The 26,273-nt window shown below is 44.8% G+C and overlaps 4 protein-coding genes across 8 annotated transcripts in view; 3 read left to right on the top strand and 1 right to left on the bottom strand.

Moving 5' to 3' along the window:
- Positions 1–26,273, bottom strand: part of Ppfibp1 (PPFIB scaffold protein 1) — a 234,677-nt gene that overhangs the window by 124,100 nt on the left and 84,304 nt on the right. The window lies entirely within an intron of this gene.
- Positions 4,910–8,318, top strand: LOC144364892 (uncharacterized protein C12orf71 homolog). 2 transcript variants are annotated; one of them, XM_078014994.1, is made up of 3 exons: positions 4,910–5,453; positions 6,395–7,205; positions 7,654–8,318. In XM_078014994.1, the coding sequence occupies exons 2-3, from the start codon at positions 6,507–6,509 to the stop codon at positions 7,912–7,914; spliced, it is 960 nt and encodes a 319-aa protein (XP_077871120.1). In that variant the 5' UTR covers positions 4,910–5,453; positions 6,395–6,506; the 3' UTR covers positions 7,915–8,318. The 2 variants fall into 2 exon arrangements, with proteins under 2 accessions (XP_077871120.1, XP_077871121.1); XM_078014995.1 differs by lacking the exon at positions 4,910–5,453 and having other exon boundaries at positions 5,905–7,205.
- Positions 13,225–16,633, top strand: LOC144364893 (uncharacterized protein C12orf71 homolog). Of its 2 annotated transcripts, XM_078014996.1 has the most exons (3): positions 13,225–13,768; positions 14,710–15,520; positions 15,969–16,633. In XM_078014996.1, the coding sequence occupies exons 2-3, from the start codon at positions 14,822–14,824 to the stop codon at positions 16,227–16,229; spliced, it is 960 nt and encodes a 319-aa protein (XP_077871122.1). In that variant the 5' UTR covers positions 13,225–13,768; positions 14,710–14,821; the 3' UTR covers positions 16,230–16,633. The 2 variants fall into 2 exon arrangements, with proteins under 2 accessions (XP_077871122.1, XP_077871123.1); XM_078014997.1 differs by lacking the exon at positions 13,225–13,768 and having other exon boundaries at positions 14,220–15,520.
- On the top strand, positions 24,181–24,745 carry LOC101974099 (uncharacterized protein C12orf71 homolog). The gene has a single exon (XM_040280869.2). The coding sequence runs from the start codon at positions 24,194–24,196 to the stop codon at positions 24,743–24,745; it is 552 nt and encodes a 183-aa protein (XP_040136803.2). The 5' UTR covers positions 24,181–24,193.

The following is a 26,273-nucleotide window of genomic DNA, read 5'->3' on the forward strand; positions in this document are numbered from 1 at the left end:
TTATCATCAACTCATCTCCCCACTGCCAAAGGCAGCAGGACACCTGTCAGACTCCCACATGGCAGGATGGTTTGGTGGAACTACTGGGTCTAGATCAAGTGGCAGCGGACAGGAGGCACAGGGGAAGCTCATTCCAATTGGTAGTGTTTTGGACACTCGGAAAGCAGTTCTGATGATCCTGGGGAACCAGACTTATTCTATTATGTCATTTTAACACGTTCTGGCATGTTGCTTGGTTCTTGCAAGGTGGCTGGCCTAAATGGCCCACAGAGCAGGAAGGTGACGGCTGGGAATGCCGATTAACCACTCGAAAGCTTGGCTATCTTCATTCACGAGATGAGAGAGATGGTACCACAGACTTCATACAGTTGTTGGGAGAGTGAATGAGACAAAGCAAGCACTCCATACATACTCTTTCTTGCTGGTGGCAGAGGTCACGTTCCTAAGGATCTCTCCACTAGTCTTGATTCTCTCTCCAAGAGAGATCTGGAGTGAACTCTCACTGAGCCATTTTTGTTTTTCTCACTGCAGTCATTTTACCAAAGGTTTGTTCCCAACCGCCCCCACCCCCAGCAGACTTGATTTAGCCAAGTCCTCTCTCAACCCAACTGCAAGGTTCTCTCTGAAATTCCTTTGCAAGCGTCATGAAAATTGTCCCCACGGGGTCAACTTCTTGGAGGAAGCCTGGACTCCATCTGCTTGCTGACTCTCCCTGTGTTACCAATGCACATCCTCTGCCTCGCTCACCACAGGTTCCCTCAAGGTCGCCCTCTTCCAGCTTGGACTACCAGCCTGTGAGACACCTTCACTGTTCATTGGAAAAGCCCATGAGCGTTTAGTCTCAAAGGCCTTTCTTTCCTCGACTTCAACTTCTTAGCTCCTCCCTCCCTTCCTCCCTTACTGGCACATACACTGAGCACAAGGGAATGCCACATAACTCGCCAGCTTAACATACCCCATAAATGGATGGATGGATAGAGATAGATGATAGATAGATAGATAGATAGATAGATAGAAAAATGTCCGTATCTTTGGGTTAATATTGATTTTTTGAAAAATGAGTTAAAACCATGTAAGCCGGGACTATAAACGGTGGTGGGTCAGAGTAGTCTGTAGTAGAAAAGAATAATGCAGCATGGGAACACTGATTTTCAAAGTCTGGAAGAGATCAAAGGACAGGCCCCTTCCGCAAATACTGTCCATGCTCAAGGTCACAGACGAGTCTCTTTCCAGCCACACTTCTCACTTCTCCACCTCTCTGAGAATGCCAACCCATTTCACTGGCTCACTCAAACACCCTCCTCGCCTTCTGCTGGCTCCTGACTTCACCAACATCTGGAGTCCAAAACACTCTGCAAAGAAGACACCATTATCTCCATTCATAGATGAAGCAAGGCTGGGTTAAAAACGTACTTACTGCTGCTAGAAGTGGCAGGATACAGGGCCAGGAACTTGACAGGCACTCATCGGGTGGGTACACAGTGGTGGCCACTTCTTTCAACTGTTTTTAAGCAATGCAGAAAATATTCTAGAAGGGACATGGATGAGGTTCAAAAGGTTGCCTGGATTTGGTGTTGCAAGAGTCGCCATGAGACTCAGTAAGGAGTATGCTGACCCTGAACTTCGGAACTGAGAGAAGAAAGGCTATCTATAACTGTGTATGTCTGGCAAAGGTTGAAATGACTGGCATTTAATTCTCACCTAGGTAATAATAAAGGAACTGGCTCCACCCCGCAACAGCCTGGCCAGAGAACCTGAGGAATTCAACCAAAGCTAAAAAGAGGTTCATGCCAGCAATGCCTAGCAGAAATAGTTGGTTTACAGAATGAATGGCCGAGGGCTGGGGCCCTAGCTCAGTGGTAGAGCGCCTGCCTCACATGGGTGAGGCACTGGGTTCAATCCTCAGCACCACATAAAAATAAATTTTAAAAAGATATGTGTTCATTTACAACACACACACACACACACACACACCAAACAAACAAACCAAAAAACCCGAATGGTTGAAAGACCTTCTGTACATAGACAGTATTTAAAAAGACATCAACATGACCACTGGTGATTCAAGATACTAGTTAGCACACGAATGACCGATCAAAACCCCACACATACTCTAGCTATTGTGAACTGAGCTGCTATAAACATTGATGTGACTGCATCACTATACTATGCAGATTTTAAGTCCTTGGGTATAAACCAAGGAGTGAAATAGCTGAGTCAAATAATGGTTCCGTTCCCAATTTTCTGAGGAATCAACCTAGGTGTTCCTCAATAAATCAATGGATCAAGAAAATGTGGTATATGTACTCAATGGTATCTTACTTGCCTTGAAAGAAGAGTAAAATTATGGCATTTGCCAGTAAATGGTTATAGTTGGAGAATATCATATTAAGCAAAATGAGCCAATCCCACAAAACTAAAGGCCAAATCTTTTCTATAATATGTGGCTACTAATTCACAACAAGGCAGGGGGTGTGGGCCCACTGGAAAAACATAGCGTTCCCTTAGATTAGGTAGAGGGAAGTGATGGGAGGGAAGGGGAGCGGATGTGAGGAAAGGAAAGATAGTAGAATGAGACAGACATTATTACTGTATGTATATGTGACTGCATGACCAATATGATTCTGCAACATGTACACCCAGAAAAATGAGAAATTACATCCCATCTACGTATGCTCTATCAATGTGCATGAATGCATTCTAGTGTCATGTACAGCTAACTGAAACAAATTCAAAAATTAAAAAAAAAACACATACGTACAGAAAATAAAATGAATTGCAAGCAGTATGTTCACACACACTTCCTCCCCCCTCGCCCGTGAACACCAGACTGATGTCCTTTATCATAAGATCTGCTACAAATGATTTTTCTCCAATAGAGTGGTTCTCACAAAGAGATGTGAGTATTGTAGGGACGATCCCACTACTGTGGGGACTGAAAATGAGATGCTATCCTGCTCTGCTCTCTGAAATTGCCAAACTGGTACCCTCAGACCACTAAGTTCTGGAGGGCTGGCATACAGCATGGTGGCCATGCTTACAAGCGTCATACACTATCATCTCGCTAAGAGAATAGACCATAAGTGTTCGCACCATGCACAAAGGGTTGCACATCCAAAACGCAACTTTGCGAGGCGTTGCGTGGGGTAATTACCTTGACTGTGTTGAATACTGCACCGGGATGTCCAGGGGCCAGGTGGCAAAGGGATGACAAAGGGGCCAGACTGCCTCACTGGGGAGCTGTGAGTCAGTCAAGATCCATTTCATTCCGTGATGGCCATCAGCAAGGAAAGTGCGAGGGACAGTGGTCAAACAACCAGCAGCCCATGGCGTAGAAAGAACCACAGAAGAGGGCGGACAGCCTTGAAGCTGTGTGCTGTATGCCAGCCCTCCAGAACTGTAGTCCAGTTCCTAACAGGAACTCAGTGCTTTCTGAAACTTCGTGAGCATGGTACCGGTTCCTATTGGCATTCTGGGCTTCTGAGCTCACACCGGTATTGCCCATTAAGCTTGGACGACAGCGTTCTGAAGCATTTCCACCCTGTCGCTCTAACCTTTTCAAAATTGCTCCTGCAAACCACTTCCACATTTGCCATATTCTGGCAGATAAATAAAAATTTAAAATATGCATAGGTAGCTTTCACCCACACCCTGAGAACTGTGTGAGGCTGAATTCAATAGTGATGGACTAATCTGACAAAGGAAATCTCAAGACAGCACAACATTCAGTCAGTGCCATGGACGGTGCAGGCAGTTTTTAGCCTGGCTTACTGTGAGAATCGGGAGCAGAAAGCAGAGCTACGGGGCATTGGAAAAAACCAACATTTGGCCAGAAAAATGTGTGTAACACTGGGGCCGAGGAGGTGTGTTTGTTGAGCTCTGGAAGAGATGCGAAGTACTATATATACAGGGACGACAGGATGGGAAACCTGCAGGGCATCTCAGGAATTTGCAAGACCATACCCACCAGAGGTCCAGAGTATAGGAAAGCAAATTTCTTAGAGATCATGTGGGTGACCTGCTTCAAAAGAGGGGACTGGGAAGTTGTTTTCAGCATGTTCAGCTGCCCAGGACCTGCAACAGTCATTATCCCAGGCGCCTGACGTATTGCGCAAGCTGGCAACAGAACTCGGCCTTACTCAAGTGGCACTGCTTCTTCTGGAATGCAGATGCTCAGGTTAGGGGGCAATGGACAATTCTACCCAGGTTTCAAATGAAGGGTCTGGGAGGCCAGAGTGTAGCAGAGCCAGAGGCCCTGCCGATTGCGTCTAAGCAGCCCGTGTGTGAAGCTGAAAGGTTGAGGCTCAAGCTGGAAAGGAGACACCAGGAATTAAGAGATGCCAATCACATGACTGGCTGCTGAGAAAACCTGGAGGCTACAGAGACGTAAGTCTAAATGGAGCCCATGTGCACGCAACCAGCCAGGTTAAAGGGGCAAGGCCGAGAAAGCCCTCTCGAAATAACATCTTACAACCACGTATCCCAGATGATTTTCTCAGAAAACAGGTGACCAGTGTGCAACAATGGGTTAATTTTGCCACAACCATATTCCTCCCTTTGCAAAGGGGAATATTTATTCCGTGCCACTGCATGCTGGATGTAGGAAATTTGGTTTTGATTTTACACGTGCTCTCGGTCAAGATCTTGCCTGGAGTCTCAGAGGGACTTTTGGCAAGTGCTGATCCTGCTAAAATGATGGGCCTCTTGTAAAGGAACTTTCTTTTTTTTTTTTTTTTTTTTTTTTTTCTTTCTTTATCTGTGAAATGGACAGTAGCTATTAGGGACCAGGGGCAGAATATTATGATCTGGATATGAGGTGTCCCCTAGAAGCTCAAGCTATTACAATGATATTCAGAGGAAAAGGAGTAGATTATGAGAGCTACAACCTCATCAGTCCGACTGAGTGGTTACTGTAGGCAAGTGGGACATGGCTGGAGGTGGTGGGTTACTGAAGGGGTGTCCTGAGAGTGCTATTCTTCCTGGGGCCCCTTCCTCTCTGTCAGCTTCCTAACCCATCATCAGTAGAGTACCTCTCCTATCCTGGGCCCTGTCCCCATGATGTGCCGCCTCAATGTGAACCCAGAGCAAAGAAGGTGGCCTTTCATATGCTGACACCTCTGATAACCTGAGCCCCAAATAAACTGTATCGCCTCTAAGTTGTTCTGAATATGTATTTTGGTCTCAGTAATGCAAAAAATAACTGAAAATAAAGGCATAGGTCCTTTTGGGTTTGTATACCTTTAACTCCTTCCTTGCTTATGACAACAGGTTCCTCTGTTGCCACGGTAGCCATGTTAGCCAATAGTCTTAGAACACAGGCTTCTAACAGTTGGTGTTTAAAGCCACTTCGAAGAAGGGTCTGAAGGACTTCAGACAGCTCGTTTATGCCACTGGGTTTGGCAGCATCTCTTTGTGTGGGCAGCACGCAGATCTCAGCAAGACTCATCTTCAATGTGAGTGTGTGTGTGTGTGTGTGTGTGTGTGTGTGTGTGTATGCGGGTGCGTGCACGCGCGTAGGGGGTGGGGGGGACAGACATTGTGCCTGTGCTTCTCCCCACTTCCATGCCTGGCACATAAAGGAAAATACTGAATTAAGGTGCCATTGGATGATGAGAGAATGGGCATTGAAACAGCCATACTTTCTAGAAAGAAATTTAGTAGCAACTATCGGAAGACTTGTGAGCTTTGGTCCACTGATCCAACAAATAGGAATATGAAGACAGAGGCACTCAGAGTTTGATAGATAAAAGGTACTGACTGACATTAATAAGACAATGTTAAGGACCCGTGAACATGTAACCTAATGGTCTTTAATAAGTGATGGCTGAAGTAGCGTTAATAAGAACAGGGTTAAGAACTACACAACAGTCATACACGGGTTTCTTGCTGGCTGTGCTATCATTCAATAATCTCTCTACTGATGTGACTCCAAATGTATATGGGTGTGTGTATGTATGTAAAATGTACATTCATACAAGTATGTGTGTGTGAAGAAAAGGGAAAGATTATAAGGAAATCCACCAAATTCTTCTAGGAATAGTACTCATTCTCATTTCCTCTGGATCGAGGCATCAGATTTTTATTTTCAACCTCACACTTTCCTGTATTTTTCAAATTTTGTTCAACTATCTTGAATAACACGTAGCTCTTTCCACTAAAACAAGACAAAGTGTGAGAGGGAACAGGAGGAGACGCTCAGTACAGAGGGTCATTAGACACTGCAAATAGAAAGGCCTGCTCCTTCTGCCCTTGACTGGGGGGGGGGGGGGTGCAAACACAGGATGAGCTTCTGACAGAGCGCAAGTATTGCGAGCGGAAAGAGGAGTGGGAATTATTGCTAACGTGCATGATCTCTTCCCGATATCTTACGTCAAGGGTTTTTTTTCTCTTGAAGCTTCCAGATTGAGGCAGAACTGGGACTTGCGCACCACGAAAGACACATCGTACAGCAGCAACTGCGCTGACAAGGAAGACTTCTTTTTGGATTTTACAAATCCAAATCAAATATGAGCCTCTCTGGAGGCGATACCCCCTCTGAGGACACCATCGACTGGACTGACAGTAACTCCTCTGAAGGCTCGACTACAGACGTTTCTTCCTGCTGCTTCTTCTTTCCTGTCCAAGAGACATGGGTGACTGAAAGAAGCAGGTTGCCCATGGAAAGGCGAGAACAAATTTATGACAGCTCAGAGCAGCTTTGTGAGCTGCCCATCGTCCAGGTCGTGGAGGATTATCTGGGCTCCCGCTACGAGGACTCACCAGCTATTCCAGATCCACATGGAGTCTACCAAAGGATGGTCAAGTACCCGCAGGAGAGGGGAAACCAGAATTTCTGGAAACTGGAAGGTCTAATGAGATACCTTGATGCATTTCTAGAGGATCTGAAAGGCGACGAAGATGATGACCAGGACAAACACGATGACCAGGACAAACACGGTGACCATGCCGATGCCGATGGCGACAACAACGATGATGACAATAATGATGACGACGGCGACGATGACGATGATGATCAAACGCTTTCCGATTCTGCTCTGGATGAGGATCTAGAGGCATCCACAAGTGCCGCTCCCCAGTTGGATCAGCTCACTTGTCAAGAACGTGATCACGCTCGTCAGGCCTGGCCCTGGTGGAAACTACCAGATACCGAAGACATCATCCCGCTTCCAGAGATCTCACCCAGGCGAGGAGATGAACTTATTGAGGTGAGCATGGAGCTCCTCGATTTCAGAGCAAGGGATAGGCCCAGTGGGGGTGCCAGGTTGGATGGACAGCACGGACTCACTTATTCTACCTGCTGTGAAGCAGAGGTAGAACCCAGTCCACATAGAGATGGGCAATGACAGATGGACGGCAGCAAGGGAAAGAGCTGGGGAAGGAGGTATAAGGAAAATGACAAGGAGCACTGAGAGAACACAAGGGAGGGGGAGGAACAAAGAGGAGGACTAATGATAATATTTACAAAACAAAAGTGTGTGTGTATCTGTGTGTCTGTCTGACTGTCTCATGATTAATGAGTACTTAAAAGGTTACAGTTACAGGTGGGCTAAATGGGTAAGTGAAAACAAGAAATGGATTTCCCTAAATGAACACATACTGACTTCATTGCTGCTGACATTACACGTTTCTAACTCATCCTCCTTCTCTTGCCAGATGATAAGCCAGGAGAGAGACACTGAAGACACCCGCTCAGTCTCCTCAGGGCAGTCAACGGAGGGGTCCCACTCAGGGACCACATCTTGTCTGAATGTCCGATCCATTGTCCGATGGTTCAGAAAGCGGATGGTCTCCTGCCTGCGGCGGAGAAGGCGCCCTGACGTGGCCTACAAGGACCCTGGTGTGCTTGAAACAAAGAAGCACTGCTTCCTTAGAGGCCAGAGAATTCAACCTCAGCAAACCCCCCACCCCAGTTAGGAAACCCTGTATATACTCAGAATTTCAAATGTTTTGACAATCCCTATTCAAATAGTCCCCATAGTTTTAAGGTTTTCCCACCCCCCCTCAATAAAAAAATGTTGTAGTTATTCACATTGTTTCCCCAATAAAAAAATGTTGCTGTTATTCACGGTTTTTTCCCCAATAAAAAATGTTGCTGTTATTCACATCTTTCTCCTCTTCCATCATAAAATGTGGGCCCAGGTTCAAATCACATATGTTGTCTAGAGAGTGGTGTGCATTCTCAGAACCGCTCAGGTGGCGGTATGATTCCTAAACAAAAGGCATTCTGTTTCTCTCCCCCAACATCCCGCCTTACTGTATTTGCCCTCGTCTCATCTGTGTTATTATTTCATGCATTTTATCTTCTCTTATCATCAACTCATCTCCCCACTGCCAAAGGCAGCAGGACACCTGTCAGACTCCCACATGGCAGGATGGATTTGGTGGAACTACTGGGTCTAGATCAAGTGGCAGCGGACAGGGAGGCACAGGGGAAGCTCATTCCAATTGGTAGTGTTTTGGACACTCGGAAAGCAGTTCTGATGATCCTGGGGAACCAGACTTATTCTATTATGTCATTTTAACACGTTCTGGCATGTTGCTTGGTTCTTGCAAGGTGGCTGGCCTAAATGGCCCACAGAGCAGGAAGGTGACGGCTGGGAATGCCGATTAACCACTCGAAAGCTTGGCTATCTTCATTCACGAGATGAGAGAGATGGTACCACAGACTTCATACAGTTGTTGGGAGAGTGAATGAGACAAAGCAAGCACTCCATACATACTCTTTCTTGCTGGTGGCAGAGGTCACGTTCCTAAGGATCTCTCCACTAGTCTTGATTCTCTCTCCAAGAGAGATCTGGAGTGAACTCTCACTGAGCCATTTTTGTTTTTCTCACTGCAGTCATTTTACCAAAGGTTTGTTCCCAACCGCCCCCCACCCCCAGCAGACCTTGATTTAGCCAAGTCCTCTCTCAACCCACTGCAAGGTTCTCTCTGAAATTCCTTTGCAAGCGTCATGAAAATTGTCCCCACGGGTCAACTTCTTGGAGGAAGCCTGGACTCCATCTGCTTGCTGACTCTCCCTGTGTTACCAATGCACATCCTCTACCTCGCTCACCACAGGTTCCCTCAAAGGTCGCCCTCTTCCAGCTTGGACTACCAGCCTGTGAGACACCTTCACTGTTCATTGGAAAAGCCCATGAGCGTTTAGTCTCAAAGGCCTTTCTTTCCTCGACTTCAACTTCCTTAGCTCCTCCCTCCCTTCCTCCCTTACTGGCACATACACTGAGCACAAGGGAATGCCACATAACTCGCCAGCTTAACATACCCCATAAATGGATGGATGGATAGATAGATAGATAGATAGATAGATAGATAGATAGATAGATAAAAATGTCCGTATCTTTGGGTTAATATTGATTTTTTGAAAAATGAGTTAAAACCATGTAAGCACGGGACTATAAACGGTGGTGGGTCAGAGTAGTCTGTAGTAGAAAAGAATAATGCAGCATGGGAACACTGATTTTCAAAGTCTGGAAGAGATCAAAGGACAGGGCCCTTCCGCAAATACTGTCCATGCTCAAGGTCACAGACGAGTCTCTTTCCAGCCACACTTCTCACTTCTCCACCTCTCTGAGAATGCCAACCCATTTCACTGGCTCACTCAAACACCCTCCTCGCCTTCTGCTGGCTCCCTGACTTCACCAACATCTGGAGTCCAAAACACTCTGCAAAGAAGACACCATTATCTCCATTTCATAGATGAAGCAAGGCTGGGTTAAAAACGTACTTACTGCTGCTAGAAGTGGCAGGATACAGGGCCAGGAACTTGACAGGCACTCATCGGGTGGGTACACAGTGGTGGCCACTTCTTTTCAACTGTTTTTAAGCAATGCAGAAAATATTCTAGAAGGGACATGGATGAGGTTCAAAAGGTTGCCTGGATTTGGTGTTGCAAGAGTCGCCATGAGACTCAGTAAGGAGTATGCTGACCCTGAACTTCGGAACTGAGAGAAGAAAGGCTATCTATAACTGTGTATGTCTGGCAAAGGTTGAAATGACTGGCATTTAATTCTCACCTAGGTAATAATAAAGGAACTGGCTCCACCCCGCAACAGCCTGGCCAGAGAACCTGAGGAATTCAACCAAAGCTAAAAAGAGGTTCATGCCAGCAATGCCTAGCAGAAATAGTTGGTTTACAGAATGAATGGCCGAGGGCTGGGGCCCTAGCTCAGTGGTAGAGCGCCTGCCTCACATGGGTGAGGCACTGGGTTCAATCCTCAGCACCACATAAAAATAAATTTTAAAAAGATATGTGTTCATTTACAACACACACACACACACACACACACCAAACAAACAAACCAAAAAACCCGAATGGTTGAAAGACCTTCTGTACATAGACAGTATTTAAAAAGACATCAACATGACCACTGGTGATTCAAGATACTAGTTAGCACACGAATGACCGATCAAAACCCCACACATACTCTAGCTATTGTGAACTGAGCTGCTATAAACATTGATGTGACTGCATCACTATACTATGCAGATTTTAAGTCCTTGGGTATAAACCAAGGAGTGAAATAGCTGAGTCAAATAATGGTTCCGTTCCCAATTTTCTGAGGAATCAACCTAGGTGTTCCTCAATAAATCAATGGATCAAGAAAATGTGGTATATGTACTCAATGGTATCTTACTTGCCTTGAAAGAAGAGTAAAATTATGGCATTTGCCAGTAAATGGTTATAGTTGGAGAATATCATATTAAGCAAAATGAGCCAATCCCACAAAACTAAAGGCCAAATCTTTTCTATAATATGTGGCTACTAATTCACAACAAGGCAGGGGGTGTGGGCCCACTGGAAAAACATAGCGTTCCCTTAGATTAGGTAGAGGGAAGTGATGGGAGGGAAGGGGAGCGGATGTGAGGAAAGGAAAGATAGTAGAATGAGACAGACATTATTACTGTATGTATATGTGACTGCATGACCAATATGATTCTGCAACATGTACACCCAGAAAAATGAGAAATTACATCCCATCTACGTATGCTCTATCAATGTGCATGAATGCATTCTAGTGTCATGTACAGCTAACTGAAACAAATTCAAAAATTAAAAAAAAAACACATACGTACAGAAAATAAAATGAATTGCAAGCAGTATGTTCACACACACTTCCTCCCCCCTCGCCCGTGAACACCAGACTGATGTCCTTTATCATAAGATCTGCTACAAATGATTTTTCTCCAATAGAGTGGTTCTCACAAAGAGATGTGAGTATTGTAGGGACGATCCCACTACTGTGGGGACTGAAAATGAGATGCTATCCTGCTCTGCTCTCTGAAATTGCCAAACTGGTACCCTCAGACCACTAAGTTCTGGAGGGCTGGCATACAGCATGGTGGCCATGCTTACAAGCGTCATACACTATCATCTCGCTAAGAGAATAGACCATAAGTGTTCGCACCATGCACAAAGGGTTGCACATCCAAAACGCAACTTTGCGAGGCGTTGCGTGGGGTAATTACCTTGACTGTGTTGAATACTGCACCGGGATGTCCAGGGGCCAGGTGGCAAAGGGATGACAAAGGGGCCAGACTGCCTCACTGGGGAGCTGTGAGTCAGTCAAGATCCATTTCATTCCGTGATGGCCATCAGCAAGGAAAGTGCGAGGGACAGTGGTCAAACAACCAGCAGCCCATGGCGTAGAAAGAACCACAGAAGAGGGCGGACAGCCTTGAAGCTGTGTGCTGTATGCCAGCCCTCCAGAACTGTAGTCCAGTTCCTAACAGGAACTCAGTGCTTTCTGAAACTTCGTGAGCATGGTACCGGTTCCTATTGGCATTCTGGGCTTCTGAGCTCACACCGGTATTGCCCATTAAGCTTGGACGACAGCGTTCTGAAGCATTTCCACCCTGTCGCTCTAACCTTTTCAAAATTGCTCCTGCAAACCACTTCCACATTTGCCATATTCTGGCAGATAAATAAAAATTTAAAATATGCATAGGTAGCTTTCACCCACACCCTGAGAACTGTGTGAGGCTGAATTCAATAGTGATGGACTAATCTGACAAAGGAAATCTCAAGACAGCACAACATTCAGTCAGTGCCATGGACGGTGCAGGCAGTTTTTAGCCTGGCTTACTGTGAGAATCGGGAGCAGAAAGCAGAGCTACGGGGCATTGGAAAAAACCAACATTTGGCCAGAAAAATGTGTGTAACACTGGGGCCGAGGAGGTGTGTTTGTTGAGCTCTGGAAGAGATGCGAAGTACTATATATACAGGGACGACAGGATGGGAAACCTGCAGGGCATCTCAGGAATTTGCAAGACCATACCCACCAGAGGTCCAGAGTATAGGAAAGCAAATTTCTTAGAGATCATGTGGGTGACCTGCTTCAAAAGAGGGGACTGGGAAGTTGTTTTCAGCATGTTCAGCTGCCCAGGACCTGCAACAGTCATTATCCCAGGCGCCTGACGTATTGCGCAAGCTGGCAACAGAACTCGGCCTTACTCAAGTGGCACTGCTTCTTCTGGAATGCAGATGCTCAGGTTAGGGGGCAATGGACAATTCTACCCAGGTTTCAAATGAAGGGTCTGGGAGGCCAGAGTGTAGCAGAGCCAGAGGCCCTGCCGATTGCGTCTAAGCAGCCCGTGTGTGAAGCTGAAAGGTTGAGGCTCAAGCTGGAAAGGAGACACCAGGAATTAAGAGATGCCAATCACATGACTGGCTGCTGAGAAAACCTGGAGGCTACAGAGACGTAAGTCTAAATGGAGCCCATGTGCACGCAACCAGCCAGGTTAAAGGGGCAAGGCCGAGAAAGCCCTCTCGAAATAACATCTTACAACCACGTATCCCAGATGATTTTCTCAGAAACAGGTGACCAGTGTGCAACACTGGGTTAATTTTGCCACAACCATATTCCTCCCTTTGCAAAGGGGAATATTTATTCCGTGCCACTGCATGCTGGATGTAGGAAATTTGGTTTTGATTTTACACGTGCTCTCGGTCAAGATCTTGCCTGGAGTCTCAGAGGGGACTTTTTGGCAAGTGCTGATCTGCTAAAATGATGGGCCTCTTGTAAAGGAACTTTCTTTTTTTTTTTTTTTTTTTTTTTTTTCTTTCTTTATCTGTGAAATGGACAGTAGCTATTAGGGACCAGGGGCAGAATATTATGATCTGGATATGAGGTGTCCCCTAGAAGCTCAAGCTATTACAATGATATTCAGAGGAAAAGGAGTAGATTATGAGAGCTACAACCTCATCAGTCCGACTGAGTGGTTACTGTAGGCAAGTGGGACATGGCTGGAGGTGGTGGGTTACTGAAGGGGTGTCCTGAGAGTGCTATTCTTCCTGGGGCCCCTTCCTCTCTGTCAGCTTCCTAACCCATCATCAGTAGAGTACCTCTCCTATCCTGGGCCCTGTCCCCATGATGTGCCGCCTCAATGTGAACCCAGAGCAAAGAAGGTGGCCTTTCATATGCTGACACCTCTGATAACCTGAGCCCCAAATAAACTGTATCGCCTCTAAGTTGTTCTGAATATGTATTTTGGTCTCAGTAATGCAAAAAATAACTGAAAATAAAGGCATAGGTCCTTTTGGGTTTGTATACCTTTAACTCCTTCCTTGCTTATGACAACAGGTTCCTCTGTTGCCACGGTAGCCATGTTAGCCAATAGTCTTAGAACACAGGCTTCTAACAGTTGGTGTTTAAAGCCACTTCGAAGAAGGGTCTGAAGGACTTCAGACAGCTCGTTTATGCCACTGGGTTTGGCAGCATCTCTTTGTGTGGGCAGCACGCAGATCTCAGCAAGACTCATCTTCAATGTGAGTGTGTGTGTGTGTGTGTGTGTGTGTGTGTGTGTGTATGCGGGTGCGTGCACGCGCGTAGGGGGTGGGGGGGACAGACATTGTGCCTGTGCTTCTCCCCACTTCCATGCCTGGCACATAAAGGAAAATACTGAATTAAGGTGCCATTGGATGATGAGAGAATGGGCATTGAAACAGCCATACTTTCTAGAAAGAAATTTAGTAGCAACTATCGGAAGACTTGTGAGCTTTGGTCCACTGATCCAACAAATAGGAATATGAAGACAGAGGCACTCAGAGTTTGATAGATAAAAGGTACTGACTGACATTAATAAGACAATGTTAAGGACCCGTGAACATGTAACCTAATGGTCTTTAATAAGTGATGGCTGAAGTAGCGTTAATAAGAACAGGGTTAAGAACTACACAACAGTCATACACGGGTTTCTTGCTGGCTGTGCTATCATTCAATAATCTCTCTACTGATGTGACTCCAAATGTATATGGGTGTGTGTATGTATGTAAAATGTACATTCATACAAGTATGTGTGTGTGAAGAAAAGGGAAAGATTATAAGGAAATCCACCAAATTCTTCTAGGAATAGTACTCATTCTCATTTCCTCTGGATCGAGGCATCAGATTTTTATTTTCAACCTCACACTTTCCTGTATTTTTCAAATTTTGTTCAACTATCTTGAATAACACGTAGCTCTTTCCACTAAAACAAGACAAAGTGTGAGAGGGAACAGGAGGAGACGCTCAGTACAGAGGGTCATTAGACACTGCAAATAGAAAGGCCTGCTCCTTCTGCCCTTGACTGGGGGGGGGGGGGGTGCAAACACAGGATGAGCTTCTGACAGAGCGCAAGTATTGCGAGCGGAAAGAGGAGTGGGAATTATTGCTAACGTGCATGATCTCTTCCCGATATCTTACGTCAAGGGTTTTTTTTCTCTTGAAGCTTCCAGATTGAGGCAGAACTGGGACTTGCGCACCACGAAAGACACATCGTACAGCAGCAACTGCGCTGACAAGGAAGACTTCTTTTTGGATTTTACAAATCCAAATCAAATATGAGCCTCTCTGGAGGCGATACCCCCTCTGAGGACACCATCGACTGGACTGACAGTAACTCCTCTGAAGGCTCGACTACAGACGTTTCTTCCTGCTGCTTCTTCTTTCCTGTCCAAGAGACATGGGTGACTGAAAGAAGCAGGTTGCCCATGGAAAGGCGAGAACAAATTTATGACAGCTCAGAGCAGCTTTGTGAGCTGCCCATCGTCCAGGTCGTGGAGGATTATCTGGGCTCCCGCTACGAGGACTCACCAGCTATTCCAGATCCACATGGAGTCTACCAAAGGATGGTCAAGTACCCGCAGGAGAGGGGAAACCAGAATTTCTGGAAACTGGAAGGTCTAATGAGATACCTTGATGCATTTCTAGAGGATCTGAAAGGCGACGAAGATGATGACCAGGACAAACACGATGACCAGGACAAACACGGTGACCATGCCGATGCCGATGGCGACAACAACGATGATGACAATAATGATGACGACGGCGACGATGACGATGATGATCAAACGCTTTCCGATTCTGCTCTGGATGAGGATCTAGAGGCATCCACAAGTGCCGCTCCCCAGTTGGATCAGCTCACTTGTCAAGAACGTGATCACGCTCGTCAGGCCTGGCCCTGGTGGAAACTACCAGATACCGAAGACATCATCCCGCTTCCAGAGATCTCACCCAGGCGAGGAGATGAACTTATTGAGGTGAGCATGGAGCTCCTCGATTTCAGAGCAAGGGATAGGCCCAGTGGGGGTGCCAGGTTGGATGGACAGCACGGACTCACTTATTCTACCTGCTGTGAAGCAGAGGTAGAACCCAGTCCACATAGAGATGGGCAATGACAGATGGACGGCAGCAAGGGAAAGAGCTGGGGAAGGAGGTATAAGGAAAATGACAAGGAGCACTGAGAGAACACAAGGGAGGGGGAGGAACAAAGAGGAGGACTAATGATAATATTTACAAAACAAAAGTGTGTGTGTATCTGTGTGTCTGTCTGACTGTCTCATGATTAATGAGTACTTAAAAGGTTACAGTTACAGGTGGGCTAAATGGGTAAGTGAAAACAAGAAATGGATTTCCCTAAATGAACACATACTGACTTCATTGCTGCTGACATTACACGTTTCTAACTCATCCTCCTTCTCTTGCCAGATGATAAGCCAGGAGAGAGACACTGAAGACACCCGCTCAGTCTCCTCAGGGCAGTCAACGGAGGGGTCCCACTCAGGGACCACATCTTGTCTGAATGTCCGATCCATTGTCCGATGGTTCAGAAAGCGGATGGTCTCCTGCCTGCGGCGGAGAAGGCGCCCTGACGTGGCCTACAAGGACCCTGGTGTGCTTGAAACAAAGAAGCACTGCTTCCTTAGAGGCCAGAGAATTCAACCTCAGCAAACCCCCCACCCCAGTTAGGAAACCCTGTATATACTCAGAATTTCAAATGTTTTGACAATCCCTATTCAAATAGTCCCCATAGTTTTAAGGTTTTCCCACCCCCCCTCAATAAAAAAATGTTGTAGTTATTCACATTGTTTCCCCAATAAAAAAATGTTGCTGTTATTCACGGTTTTTTCCCCAATAAAAAATGTTGCTGTTATTCACATCTTTCTCCTCTTCCATCATAAAATGTGGGCCCAGGTTCAAATCACATATGTTGTCTAGAGAGTGGTGTGCATTCTCAGAACCGCTCAGGTGGCGGTATGATTCCTAAACAAAAGGCATTCTGTTTCTCTCCCCCAACATCCCGCCTTACTGTATTTGCCCTCGTCTCATCTGTGTTATTATTTCATGCATTTTATCTTCTCTTATCATCAACTCATCTCCCCACTGCCAAAGGCAGCAGGACACCTGTCAGACTCCCACATGGCAGGATGGATTTGGTGGAACTACTGGGTCTAGATCAAGTGGCAGCGGACAGGGAGGCACAGGGGAAGCTCATTCCAATTGGTAGTGTTTTGGACACTCGGAAAGCAGTTCTGATGATCCTGGGGAACCAGACTTATTCTATTATGTCATTTTAACACGTTCTGGCATGTTGCTTGGTTCTTGCAAGGTGGCTGGCCTAAATGGCCCACAGAGCAGGAAGGTGACGGCTGGGAATGCCGATTAACCACTCGAAAGCTTGGCTATCTTCATTCACGAGATGAGAGAGATGGTACCACAGACTTCATACAGTTGTTGGGAGAGTGAATGAGACAAAGCAAGCACTCCATACATACTCTTTCTTGCTGGTGGCAGAGGTCACGTTCCTAAGGATCTCTCCACTAGTCTTGATTCTCTCTCCAAGAGAGATCTGGAGTGAACTCTCACTGAGCCATTTTTGTTTTTCTCACTGCAGTCATTTTACCAAAGGTTTGTTCCCAACCGCCCCCCACCCCCAGCAGACCTTGATTTAGCCAAGTCCTCTCTCAACCCACTGCAAGGTTCTCTCTGAAATTCCTTTGCAAGCGTCATGAAAATTGTCCCCACGGGTCAACTTCTTGGAGGAAGCCTGGACTCCATCTGCTTGCTGACTCTCCCTGTGTTACCAATGCACATCCTCTGCCTCGCTCACCACAGGTTCCCTCAAAGGTCGCCCTCTTCCAGCTTGGACTACCAGCCTGTGAGACACCTTCACTGTTCATTGGAAAAGCCCATGAGCGTTTAGTCTCAAAGGCCTTTCTTTCCTCGACTTCAACTTCCTTAGCTCCTCCCTCCCTTCCTCCCTTACTGGCACATACACTGAGCACAAGGGAATGCCACATAACTCGCCAGCTTAACATACCCCATAAATAGATGGATGGATGGATAGATAGATAGATAGATAGATAGATAGATAGATAGATAGATAGATAAAAATGTCCGTATCTTTGGGTTAATATTGATTTTTTGAAAAATGAGTTAAAACCATGTAAGCACGGGACTATAAACGGTGGTGGGTCAGAGTAGTCTGTAGTAGAAAAGAATAATGCAGCATGGGAACACTGATTTTCAAAGTCTGGAAGAGATCAAAGGACAGGGCCCTTCCGCAAATACTGTCCATGCTCAAGGTCACAGACGAGTCTCTTTCCAGCCACACTTCTCACTTCTCCACCTCTCTGAGAATGCCAACCCATTTCACTGGCTCACTCAAACACCCTCCTCGCCTTCTGCTGGCTCCCTGACTTCACCAACATCTGGAGTCCAAAACACTCTGCAAAGAAGACACCATTATCTCCATTTCATAGATGAAGCAAGGCTGGGTTAAAAACGTACTTACTGCTGCTAGAAGTGGCAGGATACAGGGCCAGGAACTTGACAGGCACTCATCGGGTGGGTACACAGTGGTGGCCACTTCTTTTCAACTGTTTTTAAGCAATGCAGAAAATATTCTAGAAGGGACATGGATGAGGTTCAAAAGGTTGCCTGGATTTGGTGTTGCAAGAGTCGCCATGAGACTCAGTAAGGAGTATGCTGACCCTGAACTTCGGAACTGAGAGAAGAAAGGCTATCTATAACTGTGTATGTCTGGCAAAGGTTGAAATGACTGGCATTTAATTCTCACCTAGGTAATAATAAAGGAACTGGCTCCACCCCGCAACAGCCTGGCCAGAGAACCTGAGGAATTCAACCAAAGCTAAAAAGAGGTTCATGCCAGCAATGCCTAGCAGAAATAGTTGGTTTACAGAATGAATGGCCGAGGGCTGGGGCCCTAGCTCAGTGGTAGAGCGCCTGCCTCACATGGGTGAGGCACTGGGTTCAATCCTCAGCACCACATAAAAATAAATTTTAAAAAGATATGTGTTCATTTACAACACACACACACACACACACACACCAAACAAACAAACCAAAAAACCCGAATGGTTGAAAGACCTTCTGTACATAGACAGTATTTAAAAAGACATCAACATGACCACTGGTGATTCAAGATACTAGTTAGCACACGAATGACCGATCAAAACCCCACACATACTCTAGCTATTGTGAACTGAGCTGCTATAAACATTGATGTGACTGCATCACTATACTATGCAGATTTTAAGTCCTTGGGTATAAACCAAGGAGTGAAATAGCTGAGTCAAATAATGGTTCCGTTCCCAATTTTCTGAGGAATCAACCTAGGTGTTCCTCAATAAATCAATGGATCAAGAAAATGTGGTATATGTACTCAATGGTATCTTACTTGCCTTGAAAGAAGAGTAAAATTATGGCATTTGCCAGTAAATGGTTATAGTTGGAGAATATCATATTAAGCAAAATGAGCCAATCCCACAAAACTAAAGGCCAAATCTTTTCTATAATATGTGGCTACTAATTCACAACAAGGCAGGGGGTGTGGGCCCACTGGAAAAACATAGCGTTCCCTTAGATTAGGTAGAGGGAAGTGATGGGAGGGAAGGGGAGCGGATGTGAGGAAAGGAAAGATAGTAGAATGAGACAGACATTATTACTGTATGTATATGTGACTGCATGACCAATATGATTCTGCAACATGTACACCCAGAAAAATGAGAAATTACATCCCATCTACGTATGCTCTATCAATGTGCATGAATGCATTCCAGAGAAGAGGGCGGACAGCCTTGGTGTGCCCCAGTAACAGAAAAACTCTGCTTCTACAAGGACTAGAACACCTCGCGGTACTGAAGCTGCTGTCAAGACACATAGCATGTGGGCACAAGGGAACAAGGACGTCTAACACAGAGAATAGGTGGACATAAATGGTATAAACACACATGACTTTGACTTTAGGAATATGACAGAAGCCCTACTTGGATATATCTGAAGGAGCAGGATCCCTCCACTGTGCACCCCTCCAAGCATTTCACACCTACTGTCACTTTCTTCCCTCTGACATGAAGGGATGATATGCTTCTCTGACTACAACACACCTTCCCATGCTGGCCATTATAGTCACCTCCACAGGGCAAGCTCGGCATCCCATTTGGAACTTCTTCCCTCTCTATTGATTCCTAAACTCTCCTTCATTTGGGGGAGGAAGTAGGGACACTCATTCACTACAGCTTCCTCCTCCCCTCTCTCTCACCCTGACATTCCTCATTTACTATTGCCACTTGCTTTCCTCCATTGGTCCTTCAAGCCTCTGCAGCCTGGCTCCTGCCCTAAAAATCCTTTCTTTCTACTTCCACTAGGTCAACCATGGATGTGCAGACAGTCAAACCGATGGAAGTTGTCTTTTAAAGCATGTCCAACCCTCCAATATATCTTGAGTACCTCAGGAAGGTACATGATAACTGAATACCACAATCCTTACAGACTGAGAGAACAAAATCCAGGCCACTTGGCAGTGGGGGAAGGCCTTCATTTCCTCACTGACACCCACCTACATACCACACTGCACATCATTTCCGCATACAGGAGGTTGTTTCTCATCTTCTCACCCTTGCTTGACCTGTGGCCTCTCCCCACATCCCTACCTCTGTTTCACCTCAGTAACTTACATAATGGCAGAAATTCTTGGGTCAGAAACCATCTGCCCTTGGATGCCTTTCTGGTACTCCTATCACATTCCCAACAAAGCTATATGATATAACCTCATTTTTGCCTGAAATTACTTTTACATTTTTTGTCAAATATACTACCCTGTTTTATAATAGGCTTTTGCTATCCATTTCACCAAACAGGCTCTCAATTCGTTAGAGAAGCCATCTTAGAAAAGCACATTTCCGGAAGGAAGTGATACACCCACACATTCCTCCTATCTCTTAGAGAGGGACCCTCTTCAGCCCTTCACAGTATGTGTACAAAATATTTGGAAGGAAAAGTGTTATTGTTTGCATATGAGATGACTTCTAAAAGCTCCTGTTAATGCAAGGGAATTAAGTAGTTAATAGATTAGAGAATGAGAGTACAACCTTATTAATCCACTCTACTTTGAATGGAGTAACTGAGTGGTAACTCTTGGCAATTGGTACAAGGGTGGGTGACATGGTTTTCTTGTGACTTGCCTGGCAAGGGTTGCGTTTTCTGTAGTCCCTTCCTACTCTCTGATTCCTGACACCACCATCAGCTGAGTAACTCTCTGCCACTGGCCCTTCCCACATGATATGCTGCCTTGCTTTGAGCCCAGAGTTATGAGTCTATCATCTATGCACTGAGACCTGTGAACCCTTAAACCACAAATAAACGTTCCCTTCTCTAAGTTGTTCTTCTTGGGTATTTTGGTCACAGAAATGCAACAGGTGACTGAAATAGAAATGGATACCGAGAAGTGAGGTTATTGCTATGACTATCCTGACCATGTGGTTCAAAATCCTTTGGAAATGGATTGCAGAAGCAATTCTAACAAGGCTAGAGATGCAATCCTTAGAAGGTTGTGAATGGAGTCTAATAAGTGAGACTAGTTCAGTATACCAGAAAGCAAATAAGAATGAGGACGTGCTCATGAGATTTCAGAGACAAATGAGAACTTGACTCACAATTGTACTAGGGTCATTCTTGTTATATTCAGGCAAAGAGCTTGGCTATATTTTACCCATGTCCTAAGAATTGTGTGATGCTAAATTTAAAAGTAATGAACTAATTAATCTGGCAGAGGAAATTTCAAGGCACTACAACATTTGGTTGGTGGCATGGATATTGCAGGAAGCTTTTAACCAGGATTACCGTAAGAATCAGGAATAGAAGCACAACTAAAGGAGTTTAAAAACTGGCATTTGGCCACAAAAGTGCAAGTAAAGCTGGGATGAAAGAGGTGTGATTGTTTAAGAGATAACATCCCTTAAAGAGATGCTAATTACTGTGCACACAGAAGATAAAAGAGATACCTGGATGGCATTTCAGGAACTAAATCCCCTACAGAATGTAGGGTTATAAAAGTTGAAACACTTTTCAGAATACATCATGGGGAACCTGCTTACACGGGAGGGTCTAGGAAGTCATTTCACCATGTTAGAGCCAAACATGCACTCCGGCCACTGTAGTTGTCATCCCAGGGGCCCTAGGCATTGCATGAGCTGGAGGCAGACCTTGGCATCATCCACATGGTGCTGGTTCTACTGATGCAGGAGTCTCAAGATATGGTAATGGATGCTTCCACCAAGATTTCGGAAGGCATGGGAGAACAGGAAAAGAGGGGCAGGTCCTATCCCTCAGGCTGTCCCTGAGAGTTCAACTTATACAGCTGTAAAGGTGAAGCCAAATTTTGAATGGACATTCCAGGAACTAAGAGATTACATGAAAATAGAGATGCCACTAACATGGACTGTGAACAAGAAAACCTGAGGGCTACAGCTAAAAAATACCTATGTGTGCTGCAACCAGCAAGGCTGAAGGGGCAGATCTGTGGAAGTCATTTGGAAACAATGTCTCCCAGCCATGTGTCCTAGATGCTATATGCTGAGCTAGAGAATCTTTTTTGCCCAATAAGTTTTCAGTCTTGTTTTGGCCCTAAACCTTCTTTTGGGGTTCCTCATCCTTCCTTTTCGAATGTTTAGTATGGGCCACTCTAATGATATATAAAACTTGGGTTTTTTACTTTTACAGGGGCTTATAGCCAAAACTTTGCCTTGAGTCTCAGAAAAGCCTTTGGACTTGAATTGGACTTTAGGGCCATGCCAGAGCTGTTGAGACTATAGGATCTAAAAGCACTTTGCATTGTGAGACTGGAAATGAGCTACAGGAGGCTAGGATCAGAATGTTATGGTTTGGGAACTAGATTTCTTTCAGAAACTCCTATTAATGTAAGAATATTCAGAGGTGAAAGAAGTCGATTATGAGAGCTGTAACCTAATCAGTCCATGCTGATTTGAATAGACTAACTGAATGGGAACTGTAGTCAGGTGGGACAAGACTGGAGGAAATAGGTGAACGGGGGCACGGCCTGGAAAGTTGCTCTTCCGACAGCCCCTTTCTGTCTCTCTCTCTGCCACCACTTGAGCAGCTTTCCTACCATAGGCTTTTCCCCCACTATAATGTGCTGTCTCGCTGTGAGTACCCAGCAATGTAGTTGGCCAGTAAACTGAGACCTCTGAAAACGTGAGGCCCAAAAAGCTTTTTCTCTTCTATGTTGTTCTTGTTATTGTTATGTATTTTGGTCATAGCAACACAAAAACTGACTAAAAGTGGATGGGTACTTAGCTTTTTTATTCCCTTTTTCTCCTTCCACACTTAATGGCTCTAATTTGGTTCTTCTGTTGCCACGGTAGCCAACAGTCTCAGAACACAAACTTCTGACAGTTGGACATTTTAGCCACCACAACGAGGGATCTGAAGGACTTCTCATATATTGTTTATGACTAAGGAGTTGGCAGCATCTTTTTTGTGGGGGTGGCTATCAAAGGTGGTCGTATCAGAGTTTGCAACATGTATGTATTCTCTTCCACACTTATTTGCTGGGGCATCATGAAAAATGCTGGACTAAAGATACCATCAGATGATGGGAAGATGGGTATTGAAATAGTTATACTCTTTCTGGAAAGTAATTTAGTATCAACTACCATAAGAATTTAATGTGTTTGTGATCTTTGGTCCAATGATCCAACCATTAGGACTATAAAGAAAGAGATATTTATGAATGAGAGGATTTACTGTCATGAATAAGACTACTGTTAATAGTCTTAATAATATAAGGGTCATTGATCACCTAACCTAATGATCATTAATAGTTAATTATCTAAGACTCACTAATGAGAAACTAGTTAAGAATTACAGAATAGGCACGAATGTATTTCTTACAAGCTATGACACAAAATTTAATCTCAGTTTATCTTGATGTGTCATCTATAAATATATGTATGAATATATATGCAATATACATTTATGTACATTGAGAGAAAAGGAAAAGTGATAAGGAAAACCATAAAACTCTTTTACTGAAGGTTATTGTAATTAAGAATGGTAGTTTACATCCTCCCACTTTTCTGTATTTTTCAAATTTTATACAACTACATGATAGGAAAACAACAACAAAAAGAAACTACCTGTTTGTTTGGTTTGTTGATTGGTTTTGGAACCCAGGGGCATTCAGCCACATCCCTGGACCTTTTTTCTATTTTTAATTTTGAGACAGGCTCAGTGTCTCAGTTGCTCAGGCTGGCTTTAAATTTTCAATCCTCCAGCATCAGCCTCCCAAGCAGCTAGGATCACAGGTGTACGTCACCATGCCCAGCATGACAGGCAGTTCTTTCCATCTCAGGAAGACAAAGGATGAGATGTAGCTGATAGAGATGTTTAGTACAAAGCGCTAGTTTACAATAAAATATGTTTCAAAAGAAAAGCTTTAAAATTGCCCTTGACTGAAGAGTGCAAACAAAGGATGTTCTTTTGCCTGTGGGATAGTTCTAAATGGAAAAATCAATGGGAATTGTTGCTAAAGTATTTTCCAGTATCATCTAAAGTGTTTTTCTTTTGAAGTTCTCTGAGTTCTGGGAGATCTGTTTGACCCCTTGGCCTTCATGGAAGACTCATCCTCCAATAGCAACTGCACTGATGAAGAGGACTGCATTTCTGAATCTGAATCCAACCTGAGCCTCTCTGTAGGCTATTTCCCCTATGAGGACAGCATTGCCTATGAAGACACAACCTCCTGTGAAGACTTGACTTCCGAAGGTTTTTCCTGCCACTTTCTCCCTCCCATCCAAGGGACATGGGGGATCAAAAGTTTAAGGAGGTCTATTGGGATAAGAGATCAAATTCAGGACAACCCAGAGATATTTTCCAAACTAACCATCTCACTGGCCTGGGATGTTGATATGGGCTCTGATCATCAAGACTCACTATCTAATTTAGATCTAAATGGAGACAACCAGTGGATAGGAAAGTGGCCACAGGAGAAGACAAAACTGACTCTCTGCAAACTGGACAATCTAATGCAAAAGCTTAAGGCATTTCTAGAAAATCAGAAAGAAGATACAGATGATGACTCTGTGCTCTCTCAATCTACTCAGGAGGAAGATCTCCAACCTTCCAGCTACTTCCCTCTCAATATGTATCAGGTCAGTCAATAAGAATATTAAACTTGTCAGGCCTTGCCTGAGGGTAAACCATCAGAAAATGAAAATGTCAATCAATTTCTAGAAATGCTACCCAGGCTTGAGAAAGTTGAACTTATTGAAGTGAGCAGAGAGCTGCAGAGCAAGTGATAGACCCAGTGGGGGTACCAGGTTGGACAGCATGGAGTCATTCTACCTGCTAGGAAGCAGTTGTGACCCCAGTGTCTAAGGAGATGAAGAATGAGAGAAGAGTAACAAGGAAGGAGCTGGGGAGGATATGTAAGGGAAATGCCAAGGAGCACTGAGGGAGATGAGAAGAAAGGAAGAAAGAGAAGGGCTGATATTTATGAAACAAACAAAAAAACTGTGTGTGTTTAATTATTAAGGAGTACTGAAAACTGCATTTACAGTTGGCATTGTCTTCATTTAAAAAATTAGATTTCCATAAATGAGTAAATATTGACTCCACTGCTGCTGGTTACATGTATCTAACTCATGTGTGTTCTCTTGACAGATGATAAGCGAGGTGTATGGCACTGCAGAGACTCCCTCAGTCTCAGCAGGGCAGCCAAAGGAGACTGACACATCTTCCATCACAGAAACCACATCCTGTCTGAACTTCCGGTCCATCTTTCACTGGCTCAGGACACGGCTCTTCTCTTCCCTACCTGGGAGAAAGCACCCTGAAAGGTCAACCAAGAGCCCCAGTCTGCTGGAGCCAAAGAAAAGATATTTCCTTAGAGGGAAGAAAATCAAACCTCAAGAATCCCTTGAATCGCTACAACCTATAACCCCAGATTTTTAAAATTTTGACCCTATTGAATGGTCCCCATAGTTTTATGTTTTGCCAATAAACAAGATAAATATTATCCACATCATCCTCTACTTCATCATAACATATGGGCCTAGGCTAACAGTGCATATGTTGGGAGCTAGGGTTGTGGCTCAGTGGTAGAGTGCTTGCCTAGCATGTGTGAGGCACTGCGTTCGATTCTCAGCATGGCACACAAATAAAATGAAGGTCCATTGACAAACAAATTAAAAAAAAAAAGGTGCATATGTTGTCTAGAAAACTGAAATTCATTCTCAGGATATTTTGGGTGTCATTATGCTTCCTAAACAGAAGGCATAATTTTTCTCTCTCCCACCATCCTTTCATACTATATTTGCCCCCATTTTATCTATTTATTATTTCATACAGTTTATCCTCTTTTCATCATTAACTCATTTTCCCACTGCCACAACGCAGCAGGACACCTATCAGATTCCCACATGGCAGGATGGTTTTAGAGGAACTTCTGATTCTTGAGCAAGTGGCAGTGGGCAGCAAGTCACTAGGGAATCAACAGTGTTTCAGACTCTCAAAAAGCACTTGTGTGCCAGGCATGGTGGCACATGCCTGGAATCCCAGAGGCTCTGGAGGCTGAAGCAGGAGGATCATGAGTTCAAAGCCAGCCTCAGAAATGGCAAATACAAAATAAGGCTGGGGAATGTGGCTCAGTGGTCGAGTGCCCCTGAGTTCAATCTCCGGTAACCTCCCCCA

The sequence above is a fragment of the Ictidomys tridecemlineatus genome, chromosome 6 (genome assembly GCF_052094955.1).
Source record: "Ictidomys tridecemlineatus isolate mIctTri1 chromosome 6, mIctTri1.hap1, whole genome shotgun sequence".
NCBI lineage: Eukaryota > Metazoa > Chordata > Mammalia > Rodentia > Sciuridae > Ictidomys > Ictidomys tridecemlineatus.